Source organism: Gouania willdenowi, chromosome 17, assembly GCF_900634775.1.
Source record: "Gouania willdenowi chromosome 17, fGouWil2.1, whole genome shotgun sequence".
Lineage (NCBI taxonomy): Eukaryota > Metazoa > Chordata > Actinopteri > Blenniiformes > Gobiesocidae > Gouania > Gouania willdenowi.
This window is the reverse complement of record NC_041060.1, coordinates 4,897,517-4,918,266: the sequence shown is the minus strand read 5'-3', so window position 1 is coordinate 4,918,266 and position 20,750 is coordinate 4,897,517. Positions and strand designations below refer to the sequence as shown.

Here is a 20,750-nt window from a genome sequence, read left to right as displayed (position 1 = left end):
CATACTGAGTGACTTGTTAAAACACTACTTAGTCTCACAGGCTCCAAGATTTAGAAATCACTAGTTTCACTATTCTACTCATCACATATGCAGATCTTAGATAAACATGGATCAGACCAGGTTAGGAAACACCCCATTAATAACTTATTCAACTTAAACTGACTGAACAAAATTCTCCTGAATTCATCCTGTTGATGTTGATCTGGTTGAAGTTAACAGATCCTGGGGTTTTAAAACTCTTCCTCGCTGCGTTTGAAAGTGTATATCTCAATGAACGTCTGCAGTTTGGCCACAGTTTCCTCCCAATGCTCGGAGTCAAACTTCACATTGGTGATGGCCATGTCCTTCAGCGTGTAAACCACAAAGTCCACCTCATGAATACCTGTGAGAGCCATCTGGGCCTGCACCTGCGTGAAGTACTCATGAGATTTTTTCAGCTGATACTTCGGAGGCTGAGGAGAGAGCAACAGACACGTCAACTACAGACACGTCAACTACAGACACGTCAACTACAGACACGTCAACTATGGACACATCAACTACAGACATGTCAATGACAGACACAACTACAGACAAGACAACTACAGTCACGTCAACTACAAACAAGTCAACTACAGACACGCCAACGACAGACAAAACAACAACAGACACATCATGACTTTCTGGTTTAAAGTTTCAAAAACACATCATTTGTCACATTACAAACTACAGGTGCTACTTAGCACCCCCTGCTGGTTGTGTTTGATCAGTTTCAACTTTAAAAGATGCTGGTGCTAAATCCCCTGTTAATGTCTGTACTCAGTGGAAAGAGTAAAACCACTATAAACACACTAAAGTTCACCTGAGTGTCCGGGTCCAGAATCTCCAGGCAGAATCTTCGGTCTTCCCTGCAGGCGTCCACCACTCGTTTGTGTCTGTGTTTGTACGGACACTTCACCTCCAGGCAGCACAGAAAGTTGCCGCTGTCGTCCATCACCATGCCGTCAGTCTTTGCGCACAACCAGGGCCACTTAGGATCATCGTAGAGACCAGACATAGAGATAGAGACATTCTGTCCCCGGGAGTTCATCTTCCACTCCTGACATCATCAGAGACATCAGTGCTGATAATTTATTTAGAATCGTTTTCCTTGATTAAAGCAAACAAACTGACTCACCTGGTATTTCATCCGAGCCTTGGCCTCCATAATATTCCCCCACTCCAACGGTTTGATCTGATTAGGTTTATCTATGGAGAAACAGACCAGCTGGTTTCAGTGGGGGGGGGGGGGGGGTTCTGCGAGCAGGCTGGGCCAGTTTTGGCGGGGTCAGTTTTGTGGGGAGTGGCCCCCCTTGAGCACTGTCCAGCAGTGCTATAGTCTGCAGCTCTTGGTACTGTGCTGTTTGGGGCTGTTTGGGGTCCTGTGGGAGCCTGAATTTGATGATCGCTGGGCACATCGTGCTAGCGACGTGGGTGGAGACAGGGCTCGAGACTATGACCAAATTGGTCGCATATGCAACTATTTTTTCAGTGTGTCCGAGTGAAACTTTTATCTGGTCGCATCCGTGCGAGTGCGTATGGGAGCAGCTGCCTGTTTGACACAGTGCTGGTTACCTCCTGGGGTCTTGGATGGAGAGCTCCCTGGGCATGAGTGTCGGAGTGTCTGAGTGTGAATAATGCATCCATCTTTTTTATATAGCGCTTTTTTGGACACTTAAAGTCGCTTTACAGAATTAAGAGATTATTCTTTCACTCCACACTTAGTGGCGGTAAGCTACTGTTGTAGCCACTGACGGAAGTGAGGCTGCCAAAGTGCGCCATTGGCCCTTCTGACCACCACCAACACTCACTCACACACTACATTCTTTCTTTAATTACTTTATTAAATTACAGTGCACTCTGTTTTTTTAGGGACATGCTTCTCACACACATAGGTCCGAATCACACACATGCACAAACAGGACCTGTTTGTCCTGTTTGTGATGTCAGAGTGGAGCTGCTTTTACAATGAAGGGTGCGCACTAGAGCAGTGTTGGGGTTTGGTGCCAGCTGCCAGCTACCAGAACTTCCGTATTTTGGTCCGCATTGGGACTTGAACCGGCCACCCTCCGGGTTCCAACCACCGTCTTAATACTAGGCAAAGTGTTTCTGACGGACCGGTATTACAGACGGACATGTTTCTGGCGGATGTATTTAACCCGCCAGAACAGAGAAGAACACGAAGAAGACATCGAAAAATGCATGAATGTAAGTGAAAGTTCCGTTGCGGAAACACTTCCTTTGTGGCCATTTTGCATTCGTGTTGTGACCTTTTTGAATTTGTGTTCATTTCTGTAAATGCATTCACCTGACACTTCCCAGCCACCGTAGATACATTATAATCATATAATCACCCGCTACAAAACGTGGAAGGGGATTATAGGTTTGAGCTCTGTCCATGTGTTCTTCCAAGTCAAAGGGGACAGCTTTTCTCACAAACTGTTTAAGATAGGATAACCAAATTTGGTGTGACTTCAGGGTATCAATAGCTTGATGGAGTTTGAAAATGAGAAGTGCGCAATTATTTCTTGCTTTTGTGCCGTTTTTTTTTTTACTCTGTTTGCGGTATCTTCAAAGGGGACAGCTTTTCTTAGATAGTTTAAGATAGTTCATAAATTTATATTCTGATGTGATATTTTCTTATGTATACATCTAAGTTAGATTTAGGACATTTAAGAAAAGGTTGTGAGTTATAATGAGAACCAATCTGGCGGGGGATGTTGATGACTGTCTTTTTGTTATTTTTATTATTATTACCAAGCCACATAAGTGGTTCTCTGTTTTAGACTTAAGAAGTGGTTATTTCCAGATCGTCGAGAGCAAAGAGGACAAAGAGAAGACTGCTTTCATTTGTCCTCTGGGATTCTATCAGTTTGAGAGAATCACAAGCAACACAGGACTACCTACAACTTTCCAACGGCACATGGAAAAAGCAGTTGGTGACATGAATTTGCTTCAGGTACTCGTCTATCTTGATGAGCTAATAGTTTTTGTAAGGACCCTAGAGAAGCATGAAGAATGACTCCCTAAAATTTTGGACAGCCTTAGAGAAGTGGGACTTAAAGTTTCACTTAATAAGTGTCAGTTTTGCCAGTCAAAGGTAAAATCTGTCGGTCACATTGTGTCTGCTCAGGGACTCATACCTGTGATAATGTAGGAATGGGGTATAGTTGAGCTCTTTCCTTTCATAAATCCGCTGTTGAGTATCTTGTGAACCTGGGTCGCCGAAATCATGATCTACTTCCAGACAAATAATGATCATTAAAATACAGTATGTTTTCATTTTAATAATGGTTTTCTGTCAGGTCCTAAACTCACCTGTCCTGTTCTCAGGGAGGAAGAGGCTTCAGCACCGCTTGGACCTGAGTCCTGGTTCTGCATCTTTGAGATGGATCAGGAATTTGAAAAGAGTTATCAGACGCTCCTGTGGTTAGACCACCAGAGCAAACTGTACAATCACTGAGCACCAACTATAAATGCTCTTTACATCTATGCAGGCGGTCGATTCAGCTTAATAAGGCAATTCCTATGTTTTGTCTTCTTTAAGACTTCTTTTTGCAGTTTATTTCGTGGCTGATCCTTCCGATATTGGAAGCACATTCCGGTTGCAGTATGTGCATATCAATAAGATGCCAGGATTTTCCATTTTCAAGTTGTTTCAGTTGATTGCGTCTCTCTATCTGATTATTTCTCTGGATATTTCCCAGCTGGGTAGTTCCTTCTTTCACCACTGATCTCCATTTAGTTCTTTTCTCTGCCATTTCCTCCTAAGTTGTAATGTCTATGTTGCATTTTGTCAAGCTGGTCTTGCAGGTGTCCTTGTATCTCAGTTTTGGTCTTCCTTTGTGTCTCTTGCCTGTGGCCAATTCCTCATAAAGCAGTTGTTTTGGGATACGTTCATCTTTCATCTTAGATTGAATACATCAAGTTTCTTTTCTTGTCTCCTGTACATTATTTATGTTTCAAATCTATACAAGAGGGTGCTGAGAAATCATGATTCATAAATCTTGATTTTGACTTTGTCTTCGTGGTTTGTCTCGTGTTTTCCAGTGCTCTTTTCGTCAATTTTCCAAAAGTTGTTCCTTTCTTCAGCCTTTCTTATTCTTACATTTATTTTATCATTCAATGATGAGGTCGAGGTGATGGTAGATCCTAGGTAGCAGAACTTGTTGACAGTCTCAAGTTGTTTACCATCCAGCATTATGTGACACTGCTCCGTGCCTAATACGACCACAAACACCAGTATATAACCAACCATGAACAAACACGCACACACACAAATTGTCAACAATACAATACGAAGACTAGAACAAGGTTTGATGTCATTCAATCTCAATGTGACTGATTTAATGAATACATGACATTTATCTCACACATGGTTCTAATGATGTTTAACATTTAAAAGAATATAAATGTTGAGTATGAATGAAAAGCACTAGTAATAATATAAATAAATTGTCCCAGTGAACGTGAATGCAACCGCTCTGACAGCCGATAACGTTTCTGGTTTGGGCCATCACCGGTTCTCCTGATCACCCACAATGTCGTGCGCTCTACGTCATCTCTGATACTTCCTGTGTTTGATCCGCTCTGAGAGCGGTTGTGTTCACAGTGAACCTAATTTCTCTAGACTTTGATTGGAAACACTCTGAGACCCACTGAAACAATCACTCCCTCTCACTCTGTTTGATCCACTCAAGACTTGGTTTGTGTTCACATCGACCAAACGAGGAGGACCATCGGACCAAATAAGGAACTCATTGAACACAATCCCAGACAAACAAATTATCAGCCGTTCGCCACCCATTCAGACCCAGTACACCACTAAACAAGAGTGAAGCCAGCCAATCAGACCTCAGACATGTTTCTGTTCAGGCTTTTTTTTTTTTAAATCTCTCAGTGACTTTGAAGCTTTTTTTTTTTTGCTTTATTGAAAACTATAACATCTGAACATTGGTTTCCTTCTAAAAAAAAAACTGAAAAACAACAACACTGAGACAAGGCTTTTGATGGCAAAATTATTATTATATTGCTTTCTGGCTTACATTTGAATGTTTTGTTTAATATGTGAACAAGGTCTGATTCCGGAATTCACCTTTTAAGGTCATCAATCACAGACTGCTTAAGTGCGAATGGTCCAGCGTGGTCTTTCTTTTTTCGTTTCCAATGTCTGATTTAAAGTGACGTTTAAGGCATAGCGCCCCCACACTTCAATGGTGAGGACAAGAACTGCATGTAGGCTGGCTTTTTTTATTAAAGTGAAATAGTGATGTGCAAATCATACATTAAAAATAGCCTAATTCCCTAACCCATGATCATACAAAAAAAGAAAAAAGAAAATAAGATTAAGGAAATACATGGGAAAAACAGCATTTTGCCAGTATTTAAGTGACCCCCCCCCCCAAAAATACCACAAATCATGTTTCCAGGGGAGCTGAGACCCCCCTAGCGCCCCCATAGTTCGCACCCTGAGTTAAAGCATGGTCAAAATGCAATTAAAAAAGACAAAGACAAAACAGAAAAAGCAATGACAAAATGGAAAAAACAAAAACAATACAGAAAAAGCCCATTAAAAACAATCACCAGGGATAAATATTTGCTCCCTGGTAAAGATAGTAGCTCTAACAACTGGTACAATGATAAACTGGTGCTTAACAGAAGGTTTTCCTTGCCGCCATGATGAATTCATGTTGGGTGTGGGATACATATGTATGTGTATATACGTATATATGCATATGTGTGTATCCATAAAATGAAAAGTCCGTCCTTAAGACTGCTCTACTGTAAAGTGCCTTGAGATACCATTGGTTATGATTTGGCGCTATACAAATAAAGACTGATTGATTGATTGATTGATTGATTGAATGCTGTACGGGGACGCATTTACTCCTCCAGGTCCTAGTGCCAGCCGTCCGCTGAAGCCTGTTCTGTTTATCGCATTTACCGAGGTCCGTGTGTGTTCGTGTGAAAGTCTGCATTTTTATGCCTCCATCCATCCACTCTTTTCATTATATCCATGTCTTTTAAGGCTTTTATTAAATAGTTTCAGCTGGAGTTTGGGCCGCTGCCATCTTGGATTATGTCATCACCAACCCATCAACGCCGCAAATCGCACAAGCGCAAAATGATCCAAATTAACTTAAAGCAGCTTTAACCAAGTTAAGTGTTTACAAGAAAGAGGAATTATCTCATTCGGATTTAAAAACGGAATAAACCAGCCACCTAATTTGGAACTTTTACTCCGCTTTAAAGAGAAATTAAACCTCCCATGTAAACGTGGCCATTGATCAGAATCAGAATCAGAATCAGAATCAACTTTATTGGCCATGTAATGTATGTTATACACACAAGGAATTTCACTTAGTGAACTGTGCTCTCTCTAATAATGTAAACATTAAATAATAACAATCAACGAGAAAAAATAGAAACATAAATCTAAACAGTAGTTAGACTAATATGTGCAAAACTAAATAAAATAATATAACAAGATAACAATAACAAGATAAAATAATAATAACAATAATGAGATAATAGTGCAGTGGTGCAGTGATGAGTAGTGCAGGTGAACATTGAAATGAAATAGTATACGTTTATGTACATGAACATTCTCAGTGACAGTTAGTTCCAGGGTTGTTATGTTTAGTTCCAGGGTTATTTCACAGAACCAGGTCTGACACTCTTTGACTGTTTAGCGTTGATCAGAGTGACAGCCTGGGGGAAGAAACTGTTTTTATGGTGGGTTGTTTTGGCGTACAGTGATCTGTAGCGTCTGCCTGAGGGGAGGAGTTTAAACAGATTGTGTGCAGGGTGAGAGGGGTCTGCAGTGATGTTACCTGCCCGTTTCTTGACCCTGGACAGGTATAAGTCTTGGATGGAGGGCAGATCAACACCAATGATCTTTTCTGCAGTCCTGATTATCCGTTGTAGTCTGTGTTTGTCTAGTTTGGTTGTAGATCCAAACCAGACAGTGATGTGATGGAGGTGCATAGAACAGACTGAATGATGGAGGTGTAGAACATGATCAGCAGCTCCTGGGGCAGGATGAACTTCCTCAGCTGATGCAGGGAGTACATCCTCTGCTGTGCCTTTTATATTTTATATTTCCATTTTTTTTTTTATTATTATTGATTCTCTTTATATTTCCACATGAATTTCATTTTCATTTTGGCACTCCTGTGATCCCATAGAATTTCGCAGCGGGACATAACACAAAAGACTCTTTGCTTTTCTTTGCATAAGAAAAACACCTGTTCTTTTATTTGTTTACAGCAGGTGTAGGTGATTAACATATCAGGTGATCACATTACATCATCAGATACAACTGCCTAATAAGAGAAAATATTTTCCTCATACTCAGGGGTAAACCAACAACAAATAAATGAATTAAGACCACACTGCTTAACACCCCCACTTGCTCACAATTCCCAAGGAATCGTATTCATTATTCATACACAAAAACATTTCATGTGCCAAACATAAACATCTCAAACTTCATCAGCTTCAGTTTAGTAGCAGGCTTGGTTAGTGTATCTACAACCATGTCACTGGTACTCCAACTTGATCTTGTCACCATCAAACAGTGATCTCACAAAATTATATTTAATATCCACATGCATACAACGTTGTCTTTGTACAGTATTTTTAGCTCAAGCTATAGCTGTCTCTCTAAGAAGACCCCCTTCATTGGTGGAGGAACTATGGGACAGCTTTCCCTCTTCAAGCCAAATTAGCTCAACACTACCTAAGCATCCCTGGTACTAGTGTTGCAGCGGAAAAAGTATTCTCCACCACTGGAGATATTGTGACAGCACAGCAAAGCAATGTCAGTCCAGAACACGCACATCAGCTTCTTTTTCTGCAAAACAACCTCGATGTTCCTGATGGACAGTAATCCCACATGGACAATTATGTAATCCTACACACCAAGCCCAAGATGTATCCACCCTTGTTCTGTGATTTGTTGAGAAATCACATAAAATAGCAGTTGAAATTTGCAGCGTTATTTGTACAATCTTATTTTTGAAATATCAAAGAAAACACCAGTTTCATTGTTGTGTATTTTGAAATGGGCACCTTATGAGAGAGAATAAGGCAGCCAGCCTAAGCTTTTATTTAGGCAATTTTATTTATTAACAGAGGCTTTATTTTTTGTATGCCTTAACTTATTCTTGTAGTCACTGAGAGTTGAGACTTAATTCTGCAAGAAAGGGGCAGCTGGACTAAGCTTTTATTTTGGCAATTTTATTTATGCAAGTTATTTCTTGTACAGTAAGTAAGTTTTTATTTGTTTAGCATGAATAAATGTTCCCTTTTGTCTTAAGTTTGCCTTTGTGTGATTACATCATTGGAGTTGGTTTATTAAAAATTATCTTATACAAACTGTATTGTTTTGATGCCATAATTTGCCTTAACACACTATGCATTGTATCAATTTTTTAATCAAGAATCGAGAATCGGTTAAAACGAGAATTGATTTTGAATCGAATCGTGACCCTAAGATTTATTTTTTTATTATTTATTTATTCAGTTTATTTCCGACATGGTTACATTCACTTTTTTTTTTTTTTTACATTTTTTTTTTTTTTTTTGTACATGCCGAAAAAGGAGACGAGAGAAGCAGTTTGCTTATCTGGGTCCCGTCCCCTGTTTTACCATCGCAAATTTACATGGGTTTACATGTCTCTCTGGTCAAACATTCTCTAGTTGTTCTGAACAGTCCTTTTTTGTGTATTCTCATCTGTAGTCAGTGTTGTCTTTTTTTTAATCCTCCTCCTCTCTATCGTTGTTTGTGTTGGCCTTGTTCCCTGCCAGATGTTGTTCCAGTTCAAGAATAGTTCCTCTTTCGACGGTGTTTGGAAGTTTTTTTTTTCCCTTTTCATCCATAATGTCACCACTCGGGAATGTCTCTTTTGGACACACAAGTTTGCAGCTTGTTTTGTTTCTACATCAAGGTTAATCCAGCTGTTGTTAGTTCTATTGGCAATGTTGTATTTTCCACTGTTAGATTTAACTTGTATAAACACATTATTATATCTTAGTTCATAAGCAAGGTAGTAATTTCATTGTACAGGAAAACGTGTTTCTAACTGCACATATGACAATAAACACTTTGAATTTAAATTTAATGTAATCCTTAATCACCCCACCACCTAGCAATTGAAATGAATAAATGACAGACCTTTTTTACTCTTGGTTTCCACATTTAATTCAGTCTCCGTAAAATAATCACAGTCTGAGTTTTGTTTCCAGTGTTCATATAGATCTGGGTCCATATCCATGATTACCATCAGTAATGTTGTTGTTTAGGTGGATCCTTCGTATTTTCCCAAGTCTTCCATCGTTTTGATGAGGATTGGTTTTCCGTTCTCTTCTCCCAGTGGTGTGATGTAAATCCTGCAGTTTCTTGTGCACGTCCTCACAATTTTTCCTCCTTTTTTTATTCGGAATCGAACCGTGAGACACCCAAATATTCACATCCCTAGGAGCTACATCTGCTATAAACTTTTCAGTAACTAATACAGTTAGCGTTTTTGTTTCTCAAAAAGTAAACAAACAGCACTAGAATAATCATCTGTGAAAGGTAGCACATACTTGTGTTGGTGACGAGATAATGGATCAATAGGACCTGCTAAATCTGTGTGCACCATGTAAAGTAGTGCTTTAGCCCTTATATCTGGCTCTGCATTTCTGGTTTGAACATACTTTCCCTGAGTATAGACTTCACAAAATGAAACAGTGTATTTATTTTTAAGATAGTGAAAAATTTAACAACCGCATTCGATAATCGGTATTCGGCCAACCGTTTATATTTTATTCGGCTTCAGCCACAAATTTTCATTTCGGTGCATCCCTACAGAAATTTTTTTCCTCATACTCAGGGGTAAAACAACAACAAATAAATGAAATGAGAGCACACTGCTCAACAGGGAAAAAAAGAAAATCTGTCATCTGTAGCCGTTGTAAACTTTTAAAAACGATCAATGAAATAAAAAAAGACGGTTCGTTTTTTTGTTTTTTTTTTAACCGAGCCCAAAGTTTAGTGTTTACTTACTGCTGAATGAGACATGAGACGACGAAGTTTCTACACAATACAGCGATGAGCTGAGGTCCGCTTCTGGAGCAGCTGCGTGTGTGCGTGTGAGTGAGATGGAGCACAGAGGGGAGGGTGAAGGGTGGCGGGGGGTAAAGGCGGAGCCAACGAGGAGTACATTCAAAATCAGTAGTACAGTGCCTGTCATAAGTATGTATTCATATAGTGGGAGCTTAGGTAGATTGTCAATTATGAATGTGTTTGAAGGTTGGATGTACAAAGAGGTGTACATGCTCTTATACTCTGTTGTGTTATAAAGGGGTATATTTGCAGGTGCAAAGTAAAATAATGTGTGCGATTTCCCAGGTTTATTTCTACGGGACATGCGCATGATAATTGTGTTTTTTTTTAACTCATTTTTATATTTTTTTCGTTTGGTGTGTTTTTCTGTAATGTATGTTTCTTGGAGTCATTATGTGTATTTTTGTATCTTTCTGTTTTCTTTTATTATTGTTTTTTGTTGCCATTGTAGTGTGATTCTGGAGTCATTTTGTGTATTTTTTTGTATAAATATTTAGTTTTATGTATTTTGAGTCATTATCATCTTTTTGAGTATTTTTCTGTAATATATGTTTTTTGGAGTCATTTTGTGGGTTTTTGGAGCCTTTGGTATTGTAGTGTGGATGAGCCGTGAAATAAGGATTGCTGAAGTCTTGTCAGAAGTCGCTTTTAATTGCTGGTTATAGAGCAGGACAATCGTACACAGTGTTGTTACACACACCATCCACACTGTCAGACATGAACTAACTTCTCCTCCCGCCAACACTTATCTAAATCTCGTTCTACTCCCGCCCGCCACGAACTAACGCGAGAGTGAAGACACAACAAAAGGAAACGTCACAATCACATACATCAACCCAGGGCGGCAAACACACACGGGAAACACCCAACGTGGCAACCCAGACATGGCAACACAGAACAACACCAAGGTTGGATTCACCGGCATCACAGTATTTTTTTGTGCTGTTCTGTTGTCGTTTTGTGTACTTTTTATTTATTTTTTTATATTAGTCATGTAGTATATTCTTATTATGAATACATTGTGTGTGTGTGAGACGTCCGTGCGGTCTAAATAGCGAACGGTCACACTAACATGAAAATAAACATTTTGAAATGTAATCACCAAATAAGGAACAATAAAAAACTAAGTTCCCTCAAAAGAGAAGTCCACAGGAGTTCTGGCACACATGGAGGGGAGCTGCGCAGTGAAATAGTGTGTGAGGGGGCGCTAACGCACTATCTATATCTGAGGTCAAAAGCTGAATAGGTTTCACTTTTGGGCAAACTTGAATGTGCCGTTCAGGTGAAATAAGATTAAAATAAACATTTTGAAATGACTAAATTACTCCAAAAAAACAAAAAAAAAAAAAACAGATAACGGATGCACACACTTGTGGCATTTGGGAGCTGTTGACAAAGTTTGAGGTCGAACAGACACCGTGTCGGCGAGATATTTGCTCCACAAACACACACACACGCATGCAGACCTTCTTTGCATTATAGATAGATAGATAGATAGATAGATAGATAGATAGATAGATAGATAGAAGATAGATAGATAGATAGATAGATAGATAGATAGATAGAAGATAGATAGATAGATAGATAGATAGATAGATAGATAGATAGATAGATAGATAGATAGATAGATAGAAGATAGATAGATAGATGCTTGCTTTCAAAAATGACCTTTAACACAGGGATATTTTTTTCACTTTTTGGTTGTTTTGGTTAAAGTCATTTAATGTTATGATTTAAAAATAAGTTTACTTCGTATTTGGGGCATAGTAACATTCTTTTTAAAGAATAAATCAGAGGAAAAGCGTCACAGAGGTTTAGTTTCATTCCTGTGGAAACAATCCAGCACAACAGCGACACTTAGCGGTTGATTTACAAACCGCAGCTGCTTCCCGTCACAGGAAACATATCATTATTATTTTAATAAAATTATTGACAATTAGTCAATAATAATAATAATTAGTGACAATACATTTAATAATGATAATAATGATAAATTCAGTGATATTTAAACGAAACATGCTTTGCTGGGACCGTCAGAGGGGGCGGGGCTTATGATCACGTGCTGTGAGACTCGGTCAGCTGACCTTCAGCTTCTGCTTTTCCTTCCTGACATTTTCCTCCTTAACTCTGCGGTTTGTGCCTTTAATAGGACGTTAATCAGGCAATAATTGGAACTCAGTGAGTGTTTGAAGTGCAGAGTGTGATCATATATCGACCCGATGCTTCTGGACTTAATGATGAACGGACACATCGCGCTTTACACCGGCCTCACTTTGGCCTTCTGGACCACCATCCTCATAGTGGGTGAGTTTCCTTCAAACACTGCTTTTCGAACCACACTAATCATTTCACTAATAATCATCGTAATAATTACACCAATAACCCCGTTACGAATGACGTTAGTCAGTGATCCATGCGCGTGTGTGGGGCAGGTGCTCGTGCTGAGCAGCTGTTAATCAAACGTCACATAATTAATATTACACATATTAAATATGTATGCAGTGATATTCATCATTATCACCACAGTACAAACATGTGTCTGTCTAAAAGCTTTAAGACACCAACACAGCTTAGAACAAACCACGGCTGTCATGGCGCATTTGGGTGTCGTGTTAACTAATGACACCTTCACCTCCTTCAGGATTTATTACAATACAATAATATATAACAACAGACAAAATAAGTAAACACAAACAAAATTATTCTTCGACATCACTGTCAATAAAAAAGGTAAATTTATTGTATAAAAAAATATAAATACAAAACCTGTCGTATTTATTATGATGCAGTACGTGGAAGTTTAAACACGTTTATTAATACAAGAATCTTTAGACTAAATACAAAAATGTTTGACTAAACAATAAACCTATTTTTTTATTATTATCATTATTATTGCGCCGCATTGGTCATCAGTTAAGTGGTTAACCAATGGATTCGTTACACCTATTATTTATTACCTTCACTCTATCTCTGAACGTATAATGCTTTATTTTAATCCGATTACTAAAACCGTTTACGGTCGGTTTGTGGTCCGAAATGTTGCTTTTAATGCAGGTTATTCCTATTCTTGGCTATGCTGAGCTAATGTGGCTAGCTGGCTTGGTTAGCGCAGCATAGTGACGCCCGTCTCACGTGACAGGCACGCGCTCACACTGAAAAGTAATAAAATAAAACGTTAGATGATTAAAATGTATTTATAATAATAATAATAATAATGATAAATGTTTAATATATAAATACCTGTTAAATGATGGTTTAGTTCCAGATTGTATGTCTAATGTTTATTATTATTATTATTATATTTACAATGTTTGTTATTATTACTATATTTTTAATGAAGATGTTTTGTTCCTCAGGGACTTGTTACACCATCTTTGACCTCGGGTTTCGCTTTGATGTGGCCTGGTGAGTGTGATAATTTATTATCATTATTATTATTGTGTCATAGGACACAGTTTGACTTTAAAATGAACCAATCACAACGTGTCCTGGAGTTGTAGCGCTCTGCTCTGTCTCACAGGTTCCTCACTGAAACCTCTCCCTTCATGTGGGCGAACCTGGGCATCGGATTGGCTATCTCTCTGTCTGTGGTGGGTGCGGCCTGGTGAGTTCTCCATCTGCACTGATATCCTAATCAAACTGATGTCTCTGCTAATGATGACCAGCTAACACTGACACTCACGTAGTCAGCGGTTAACATGGTCACCAGCTGTTTTCAAACATCTGCATAACACAGTCACCCTGGTGGGTCCACTGTGGGTCCTGGTGGGTCCAATGTGGCTCCTGGTGGGTCCACTGTGGCTCCTGGTGGGTCCACTGTGGGTCCTGGTGGGTCCTGATGGGTCTACTGTGGGTCCTGGTCTAAACAAAGGTGGTTCTGTGTTTCAGGGGGATCTATGTCACTGGCTCCAGCATCATTGGAGGCGGAGTCAAAGCTCCTCGAATCAAAACCAAGAACCTGGTGAGGTAGGAAGATTCAGATCAATCAGAGCTCAGAGGAACATGGACCAACATGTGTCAGCTCAGATGGTTCCAGATGTTCTATAGATGTTTCACGCTCTCCTTCCTCAGTATCATCTTCTGTGAGGCGGTGGCGATCTACGGCATCATCATGGCCATCGTCATCAGTAACATGGCTGAGGTCAGTGTGACTTCTCAGCATTAAAGAGTATAAATGTAAATAATAAAAAACATGTTTAATTTATTACCAATAAACTAAATATGTGCACTTTTTTATATCAAAAAAATACATTAAAAGGACTTTTTAGAACAATTTTATGCCTTGGGGCATCAACTATGGAGAGTCCATTTTAAACAGGATATGACACACGTTGGTTGATTTCGGTTACCTGAGAAAAACCCAACACAAATAAGACATTTCTTTAGCGTCTCTGAGCCAAGTAACCACACTAAGTCAGAGTTATCCAGACGTTGGCTCTATAATATCAGTACAAGATGCACACTTAAAATTTTCACGTTCACACCACATTGGGTGGTATGTGAGGGATCTGTGGGCTAAGCTAACGGGTTAAGCTAATGGGTTAAACTCATGGGCACCAAACCAAAGTTACGTCTGCAGCTTGTAAACATATTTGTTCAGAGCACTACTACGTTTCTGCTCACGGGATTCTATGGGGGGTGTCATGGCACTAACTGCATCCCCACCACATTGTTCCCTCTTATTTCCTTGTGGCTAAATGATGAACTCTGTCAGGAGAACTTACCTGTTGGTTGGGGCGCCGTCAGGTGCTGATCCTCAGAGGTAGTGGAGCATCATCCAATCAATGAACACATCACAGTTTCTAACCATATTTGTGTACATCCAACACCTAACTACTCAGCCATTACTCGTTTCTGCTGCTAACAACAGCTCTGTCCGTTAGGCTAATTCTGATGCTGAGTGGGTGCAGAGAGGCTCACAAGAAGCAGGAAGTTGGTGATAAAGGTGATATTTAATCCTCTCCTAACATACAACCTTTATCACTGAGGGAAAGGTTACACATGGCTGCTGAAAAACTACACTTCACACAATGTAAACACACCTGTTACGCCTCTACCTCCCACAATGCACCAGTTATTTAAAGCCACAGGCCGTGACCATCAACCAACGTGTGTCATATCCTGTTTCTCCATAGTTTATGATCCAAGGTTTAAAATTATTTAAAATAAGTCATTTTAATGGGTTGTTTTTAATAAAAGGTGCACATATTGTGTTTATTAGTAATACATTAAACACAATTTTTGTTATATCCATTCTTACTACAGGTACACTCTAACTAGGATTAATTAGCATTAACCAGTCAGACCTTCATCATCATCAGTGTGTTTGTCTTCTCAGAGTTTCAGTGGAACAACACCTGAAACCATCGGAGCCAGAAACTACCAGGCTGGTAAGAACCACAGACCCAATGTGTCTATCTTCATCTGTGCTCCTCCTCCTCTTCTTCCTGATTAATCACAGGTTACTCTAGACGTGTGCCAATACATACATTATTAGATTAATCGCGATTCAACACGTGACGATTCATAAATGTTCAAAAATCAAATGTTTTTCATAAATAACTAAATGACAGGAACGCGACCGCTGCTCACAGAACAAAACTTAGAGGAGCATAAGGGAGGATTTGTGAAAAAATAAACCTTAATTTGAAGTCTTTTAATGCTAATGGGTGATGAAGCGCTCACAGCCAAAGAGAAAGAGCCAACACACGTTTCTCCCTATTGCTTTGAACAGATTGTGTGATACATTTTGTACTGCTGTTCCGGGCACAAATTTCCTGCTCAGTTCTGCAGATGTGAAGTCAAATGACGCTGATAGTGACTTCAAATGATGCTGGTGCATGTTCTGGATGGCTTGGAGAGGCAGCCCAATACCGGAAATAAAGAAGAATGAGAAGGACACAGCTTGGAGACTGAAAGAAGACAAGCACGGTGGACTAAACTACTGTTTGGTTCCACAGATGTACGCAGAGGCATGTGCACAGGTTTTGCAGTAAACAGTCACATGAACGGCGAGTAAATAAATAACCACGTCACAGTTGGAGTGGGGATCGGGCCGCATTTTCTCATCCGGGTCCAACCCAACAGTGAAAACTTCATTTTTTTCTCTCAAAGATATGACATATTTACGTTTGTTTTAGTGGTAAGCACCATTTTAATTAGCAAACAACTGTTAATGTCAACATCAGATCAGCGCACGGGTAACAAGCGAAAGTGAAACACAACCATGACAAGATGGAGGTGATTGTCTTTGGTAACAATTAAAAAAAAGGACTGCTGTCAGCAATTATCTTTAAAAGCTAAAGACCAAGTCAAAAACCTTGGTGTTCTGATTGACTCAGATCAGACATTCAGCATCAGATCAAATCTATCACAAAAACAGCTTCTACCACCTAAAGAACATCTCCAGAGTGAAAGGTTTAATAACTCAGAAAGATCAGGAGAAACTGGCCCATGCTTTTATATCCAGCAGACTGGACTATTGTAATGGTCTTCATCAAACATCTACAGCTGGTTCAGAACGCTGCAGCTCAGGTCTGAACCAGAACAAAGAGGTCAGAACACATTACTCCAGTTTTAAAGTCTTTACACTGGCTCCCAGTCAGCCTCAGAATAGACTTTAAAGTTCTACTGCTGGTGTATAAATGTGTGAATGGTTATTGATGTTCTAATGTGATACATCACAGGTTACTGATGTTGTTCTAATGTGATACATCACAGGTTACGGATGTTATTCTAATGTGATACATCACAGGTTACGGATGTTCTAATGTGATACATCACAGGTTGCGGATGTCGTTCTAATGCGATACATCATAGGTTGCGGATGTCGTTCTAATGCGATGTATCACAGGTTGCTGATGTTGTTCTAATGTGATATATCACAGGTTACTCCATGTTTGGGGCTGGTCTGACGGTGGGGTTCTCTAACCTGTTCTGCGGGGTGTGTGTGGGGATCGTGGGCAGTGGGGCGGCTCTGGCCGACGCCCAGAATGCCAGCCTCTTCGTTAAAATCCTCATCGTGGAAATCTTTGGCAGCGCCATCGGCCTGTTCGGGGTCATCGTGGCCATCCTGCAGGTAACCAATCACTGGGAGGGGCTGTCAATGGAGGGGCGGAGCTTACAGTGTGTGTTTCTGTGTGTGTGTCCTCAGACGTCCAAAGTCAAGATGGGAGACTGAAGACGCCATGTTTTTGTTTGTTTGTAAATACCTGATAAATTATTCAAGGCTGTGTGTGTGTGTGAGACCTGTTCATGTTTACACACACGCGCGCACACACACAACGCTCTGCATGGACCATTACTGCTCTAAGTATTTCTGTGTGTGTGTGTGTGTGTGTGTGTGTGTTTGTGTTTGTGTTGTTTTCACTGATGTGTTTCTTTTGTTTTGCTAACATTCCTGAAGGCAGAGTGTGTGTGATTTTTAAATCAAACCTGTAACTCCCTCTGTGTGTGTGTGTGTGTGTGGTGGTTGTGGGTCTGTTGTTGTATTCTTCTTGTGTGTGTAAAGAAAAGTGAATCCTTATTAAATGTTGCTGATCAAAGTAAAGAACGTCATGGAGGAAAGAAAGTGTTTGTGTTTTATTTTAATAAACAGAGAATATGTTATAAACGGTAAATATATTATAGATGGAGAATGTTAGTCTATAACATGATATAGTACTTACATTTGTCCACCAGAGGCAGACATCACATAAAGGTCAAGTGGTGGAGTTACTTTGGACTGGATCAATGTTTATTGATCAGAACCAATATAATATGATGATAATATGAATTCAGAAACTTTGTGAATAAAAACTGTTAAAGCTCAGAGAATCAAACATGTGAGTAATAATAGTGAACTGATGTTAGTTAGAAATGGAATATCTTAATGTGTTTATATATATATATTATGTATTTATTTATATTAGACTAATATTGGTCAACACAAAGCTGTTTTTTATAGCCAATATTACATACATTGTTGTTTTATTAACTATTGTAAAATTGCATTTACCATGTAAGGTGATAATTAACAGCTCTAATATTTATATTTTATCTACAAAGACATTTTATTAGTCAACACAGATTATGATTTGTTTATTGATTATTTATTTGGCTCCGCCCACACAAGGGAGAAGAGGCTGTTGCTATGGCAACAAAAGCATTTCCTAACTGACAGAGGAGGGATACTGTGTGTAAAAAGTCGTCCAATCGGATGACTCGGTCAGAACTAACTTAGATAAAAAGTATTTGATGTAAAGTATTCCAATTTACGAAAGAGGATTAGGACCAATTTTGATATGCAAACCAAGAATAATGATGAGATTAAAGTCTAAATTTAGAGAATGAACTCAAAATACAATATGGTGATAAAAGTCTATGGTTTGCTAATAAAGTCACATCTACAGACGCTGACGAGGGCCAATTCACGATATAGTATGACACTTTTATCACCATATTGGATTTTGAGTTTATTCTCGAAATTTACACTTTATTCTTGATTCAGCCAAAATTATGTTCTCCATCAACACTAATCAGCCTCCGTACTAAACTCCATTCATAGTTTGAGGTTAAATATTTATAAAAGTGTCTAGAGATACGTTAAATGTAGCCATAGCCTCTGGGACTATGGGTGCGTTTCCGGACCTTTTTTACATAAGCGTAACGCGCCTGTGACTTCAACGATCACAGGATGGCCGAGTGGTCTAAGGCACCGATTTAAGGATCCTTCCTTTCACAAACGTGGGTTTGCATCCCACTTTTGACATGTACATTTTTTCATTTTAAGATATTTAACATGGCAAATTCCACCTTTAAAAATGCATATCTGACAAAAATAAACATTATAGGGTATTTCCTGGGTTAGGGATAGGGCTAAAATAAAAGGGTTAGCGGGGTAGCTAAAAATAAATATGAGCTAAAATACAACTGACGGTACTTTAAGTCATGTGGTGCACCTATCACGTGACCTAAACTGGCCAATGAGTCGCAGCCACGACCAATATTTAAAAGTGTTGTTCGCTAATGCTAACAAATAGCCGCGTGTGTTAGCTAGCAGCGTGCGTTAACACTAACAGCTAGTGGAGGATACAGCTTTAATAATAAGCCTTTTCACACTCACGGAAATCTCGTTCAGTTCTCGCGCGTGAGTTTAATGGTCAAGAGGTGATAAACTCGCCTTGGCTGATGAGTCTGATAGAGATTTCGATTTTTTTTTTACCGTTAGAGCATTGACTCCTGCAAGATTTTTTGCGGAAACGTGGTATCGGTCTCCAAGGCAGAAATGCAGAGTTAGCTGCTAAAGCTAAATCTACACACAAGCTGAAAATATAGGTTTTTCCTGCTTTTTAAACAGTGACCAATCAGCTGATCAGTGCTGTTTCACTTATCAGCCTGTTTGGTCTCCATCTTGTGCACTTTCTTCAAATTTGTAAATTTAATTAAAATAATAACTTAATTAAAAAGTGAATCATGGACCTGGTTAGTGAATGGTGTACCTCGTGAATTTACCTTTTCAAAGTGAGAACTCATACTGTCATTTTCACACGGAAAACTTGCTTGTCCCATCAATAATAACGATACATTTTATTTATAAGCGCTTTTAAAAAACTCAGACACTTTACAGTTGTTAAAACAAGAAAGTGTCTATTTGTACGGTTGCCGTACAGACAACCACCGGTGCTATTGGTACGGTAACATAGAATGTTGATATATTGATACGGCAACCGTACGGATAGCCACTGCCTTAAAACAATTACACAAACAAAAAGAGAAACTAACAATAATAAAGGTAAATACAGAAAAAAAATACATTACAATCACAAGTTAAAAGCTTGGGTGAGGAGTGTGGAAGCAGAGCACTTTTGTAAAACCGATGAGGGAAGCAGTATCAAAGCGACACTTTGATACTGCTCCGTCCTCTCATCGGTTTTACAAAAGTACTTGGATATGTGCATCATTCCTGGCTAGAGTCAGAATTCCACCCGCTGGAGACCCTGGTAGTCTGTGTTTTCGTGCATCAGGGGTCACCTGTGTGGAAGCAAGGGGACTGCCTTGCCTCCATACTGCTGCTGAGCTGCTCCCATCGGTTTTTAAAAGTGCTCGGATCGGTCCGAAAGTGGCATCAGTGGAAAACCTTGATCACCTCCTCGAGTCCGAATATGTGTAATATTGATATCATGTAGTATAATATAGTAATATAAACACTATTAAAACACCAAAGATCTCTGTTGGAAATATCAACAGAGTGAACGAGCTTATTAACGCTTATATCCCTCTCGACCTTTGACCCCCCCAGGTCGCGCATGCACAGTTCCAGACTGTTAAAAGGCTTATTAAAATGTTCAGGAGGATACTCTGTCACATGCGCTCCTTGTGTTCACTCTGACATGAAGATGGAAACAAAAATATTTGAGTGTTAGGAGAGGCTGTGGAAATCTAAACCAATCATCTGTGTCTGAATGTGATCACAAACTAAAGGTAAGACTTTATCATCAATAATCTATCATTGAAATAATCTCAGATCTTTATCATCTTCACTGGTTCAGGTTAAAAACGATCAAACTTTAAATATTCTTTGAAATAGAATAATTTATGTTTGTTTTTTTTAATTTAAAACATGTTATTGTGCTTTTCATCA

The 20,750-nt window shown here is 39.2% G+C and overlaps 2 protein-coding genes across 2 annotated transcripts; one reads left to right on the top strand and one right to left on the bottom strand.

The window, feature by feature from the left end:
- Positions 1 to 92: 92 nt before the first annotated feature.
- Positions 93 to 10,125, bottom strand: LOC114479654 (uncharacterized). The gene is made up of 6 exons (XM_028473434.1): positions 10,070 to 10,125; positions 3,337 to 3,399; positions 3,162 to 3,255; positions 1,157 to 1,227; positions 842 to 1,078; positions 93 to 452 (listed from the first exon to the last, which is right to left on the bottom strand). The coding sequence occupies exons 1-6, from the start codon at positions 10,082 to 10,084 to the stop codon at positions 231 to 233; spliced, it is 702 nt and encodes a 233-aa protein (XP_028329235.1). The 5' UTR covers positions 10,085 to 10,125; the 3' UTR covers positions 93 to 230.
- Positions 10,126 to 12,191: 2,066 nt separating this feature from the next.
- Positions 12,192 to 17,693, top strand: LOC114479165 (V-type proton ATPase 21 kDa proteolipid subunit). The gene is made up of 8 exons (XM_028472703.1): positions 12,192 to 12,433; positions 13,486 to 13,534; positions 13,650 to 13,733; positions 14,018 to 14,095; positions 14,201 to 14,270; positions 15,468 to 15,519; positions 17,017 to 17,207; positions 17,283 to 17,693. The coding sequence occupies exons 1-8, from the start codon at positions 12,349 to 12,351 to the stop codon at positions 17,307 to 17,309; spliced, it is 636 nt and encodes a 211-aa protein (XP_028328504.1). The 5' UTR covers positions 12,192 to 12,348; the 3' UTR covers positions 17,310 to 17,693.
- The last annotated feature ends 3,057 nt before the right edge of the window (positions 17,694 to 20,750 follow it).

Coding starts and splice junctions, on each gene's coding strand:
- LOC114479654 (XM_028473434.1), bottom strand. Junction 1,228..3,161: donor CCATTCCTACATTATCACAG/GTATGAGTCCCT, acceptor GTTTCTCCATAG/ATAAACCTAATCAGATCAAA. Junction 1,079..1,156: donor AGGCTCGGATGAAATACCAG/GTGAGTCAGTTT, acceptor TGATGATGTCAG/GAGTGGAAGATGAACTCCCG.
- LOC114479165 (XM_028472703.1), top strand. CDS start 12,349: ATGCTTCTGGACTTAATGATGAACGGACACATCGCGCTTTACACCGGC. Junction 13,535..13,649: donor TTTCGCTTTGATGTGGCCTG/GTGAGTGTGATA, acceptor TCTGTCTCACAG/GTTCCTCACTGAAACCTCTC. Junction 17,208..17,282: donor TCATCGTGGCCATCCTGCAG/GTAACCAATCAC, acceptor GTGTGTCCTCAG/ACGTCCAAAGTCAAGATGGG.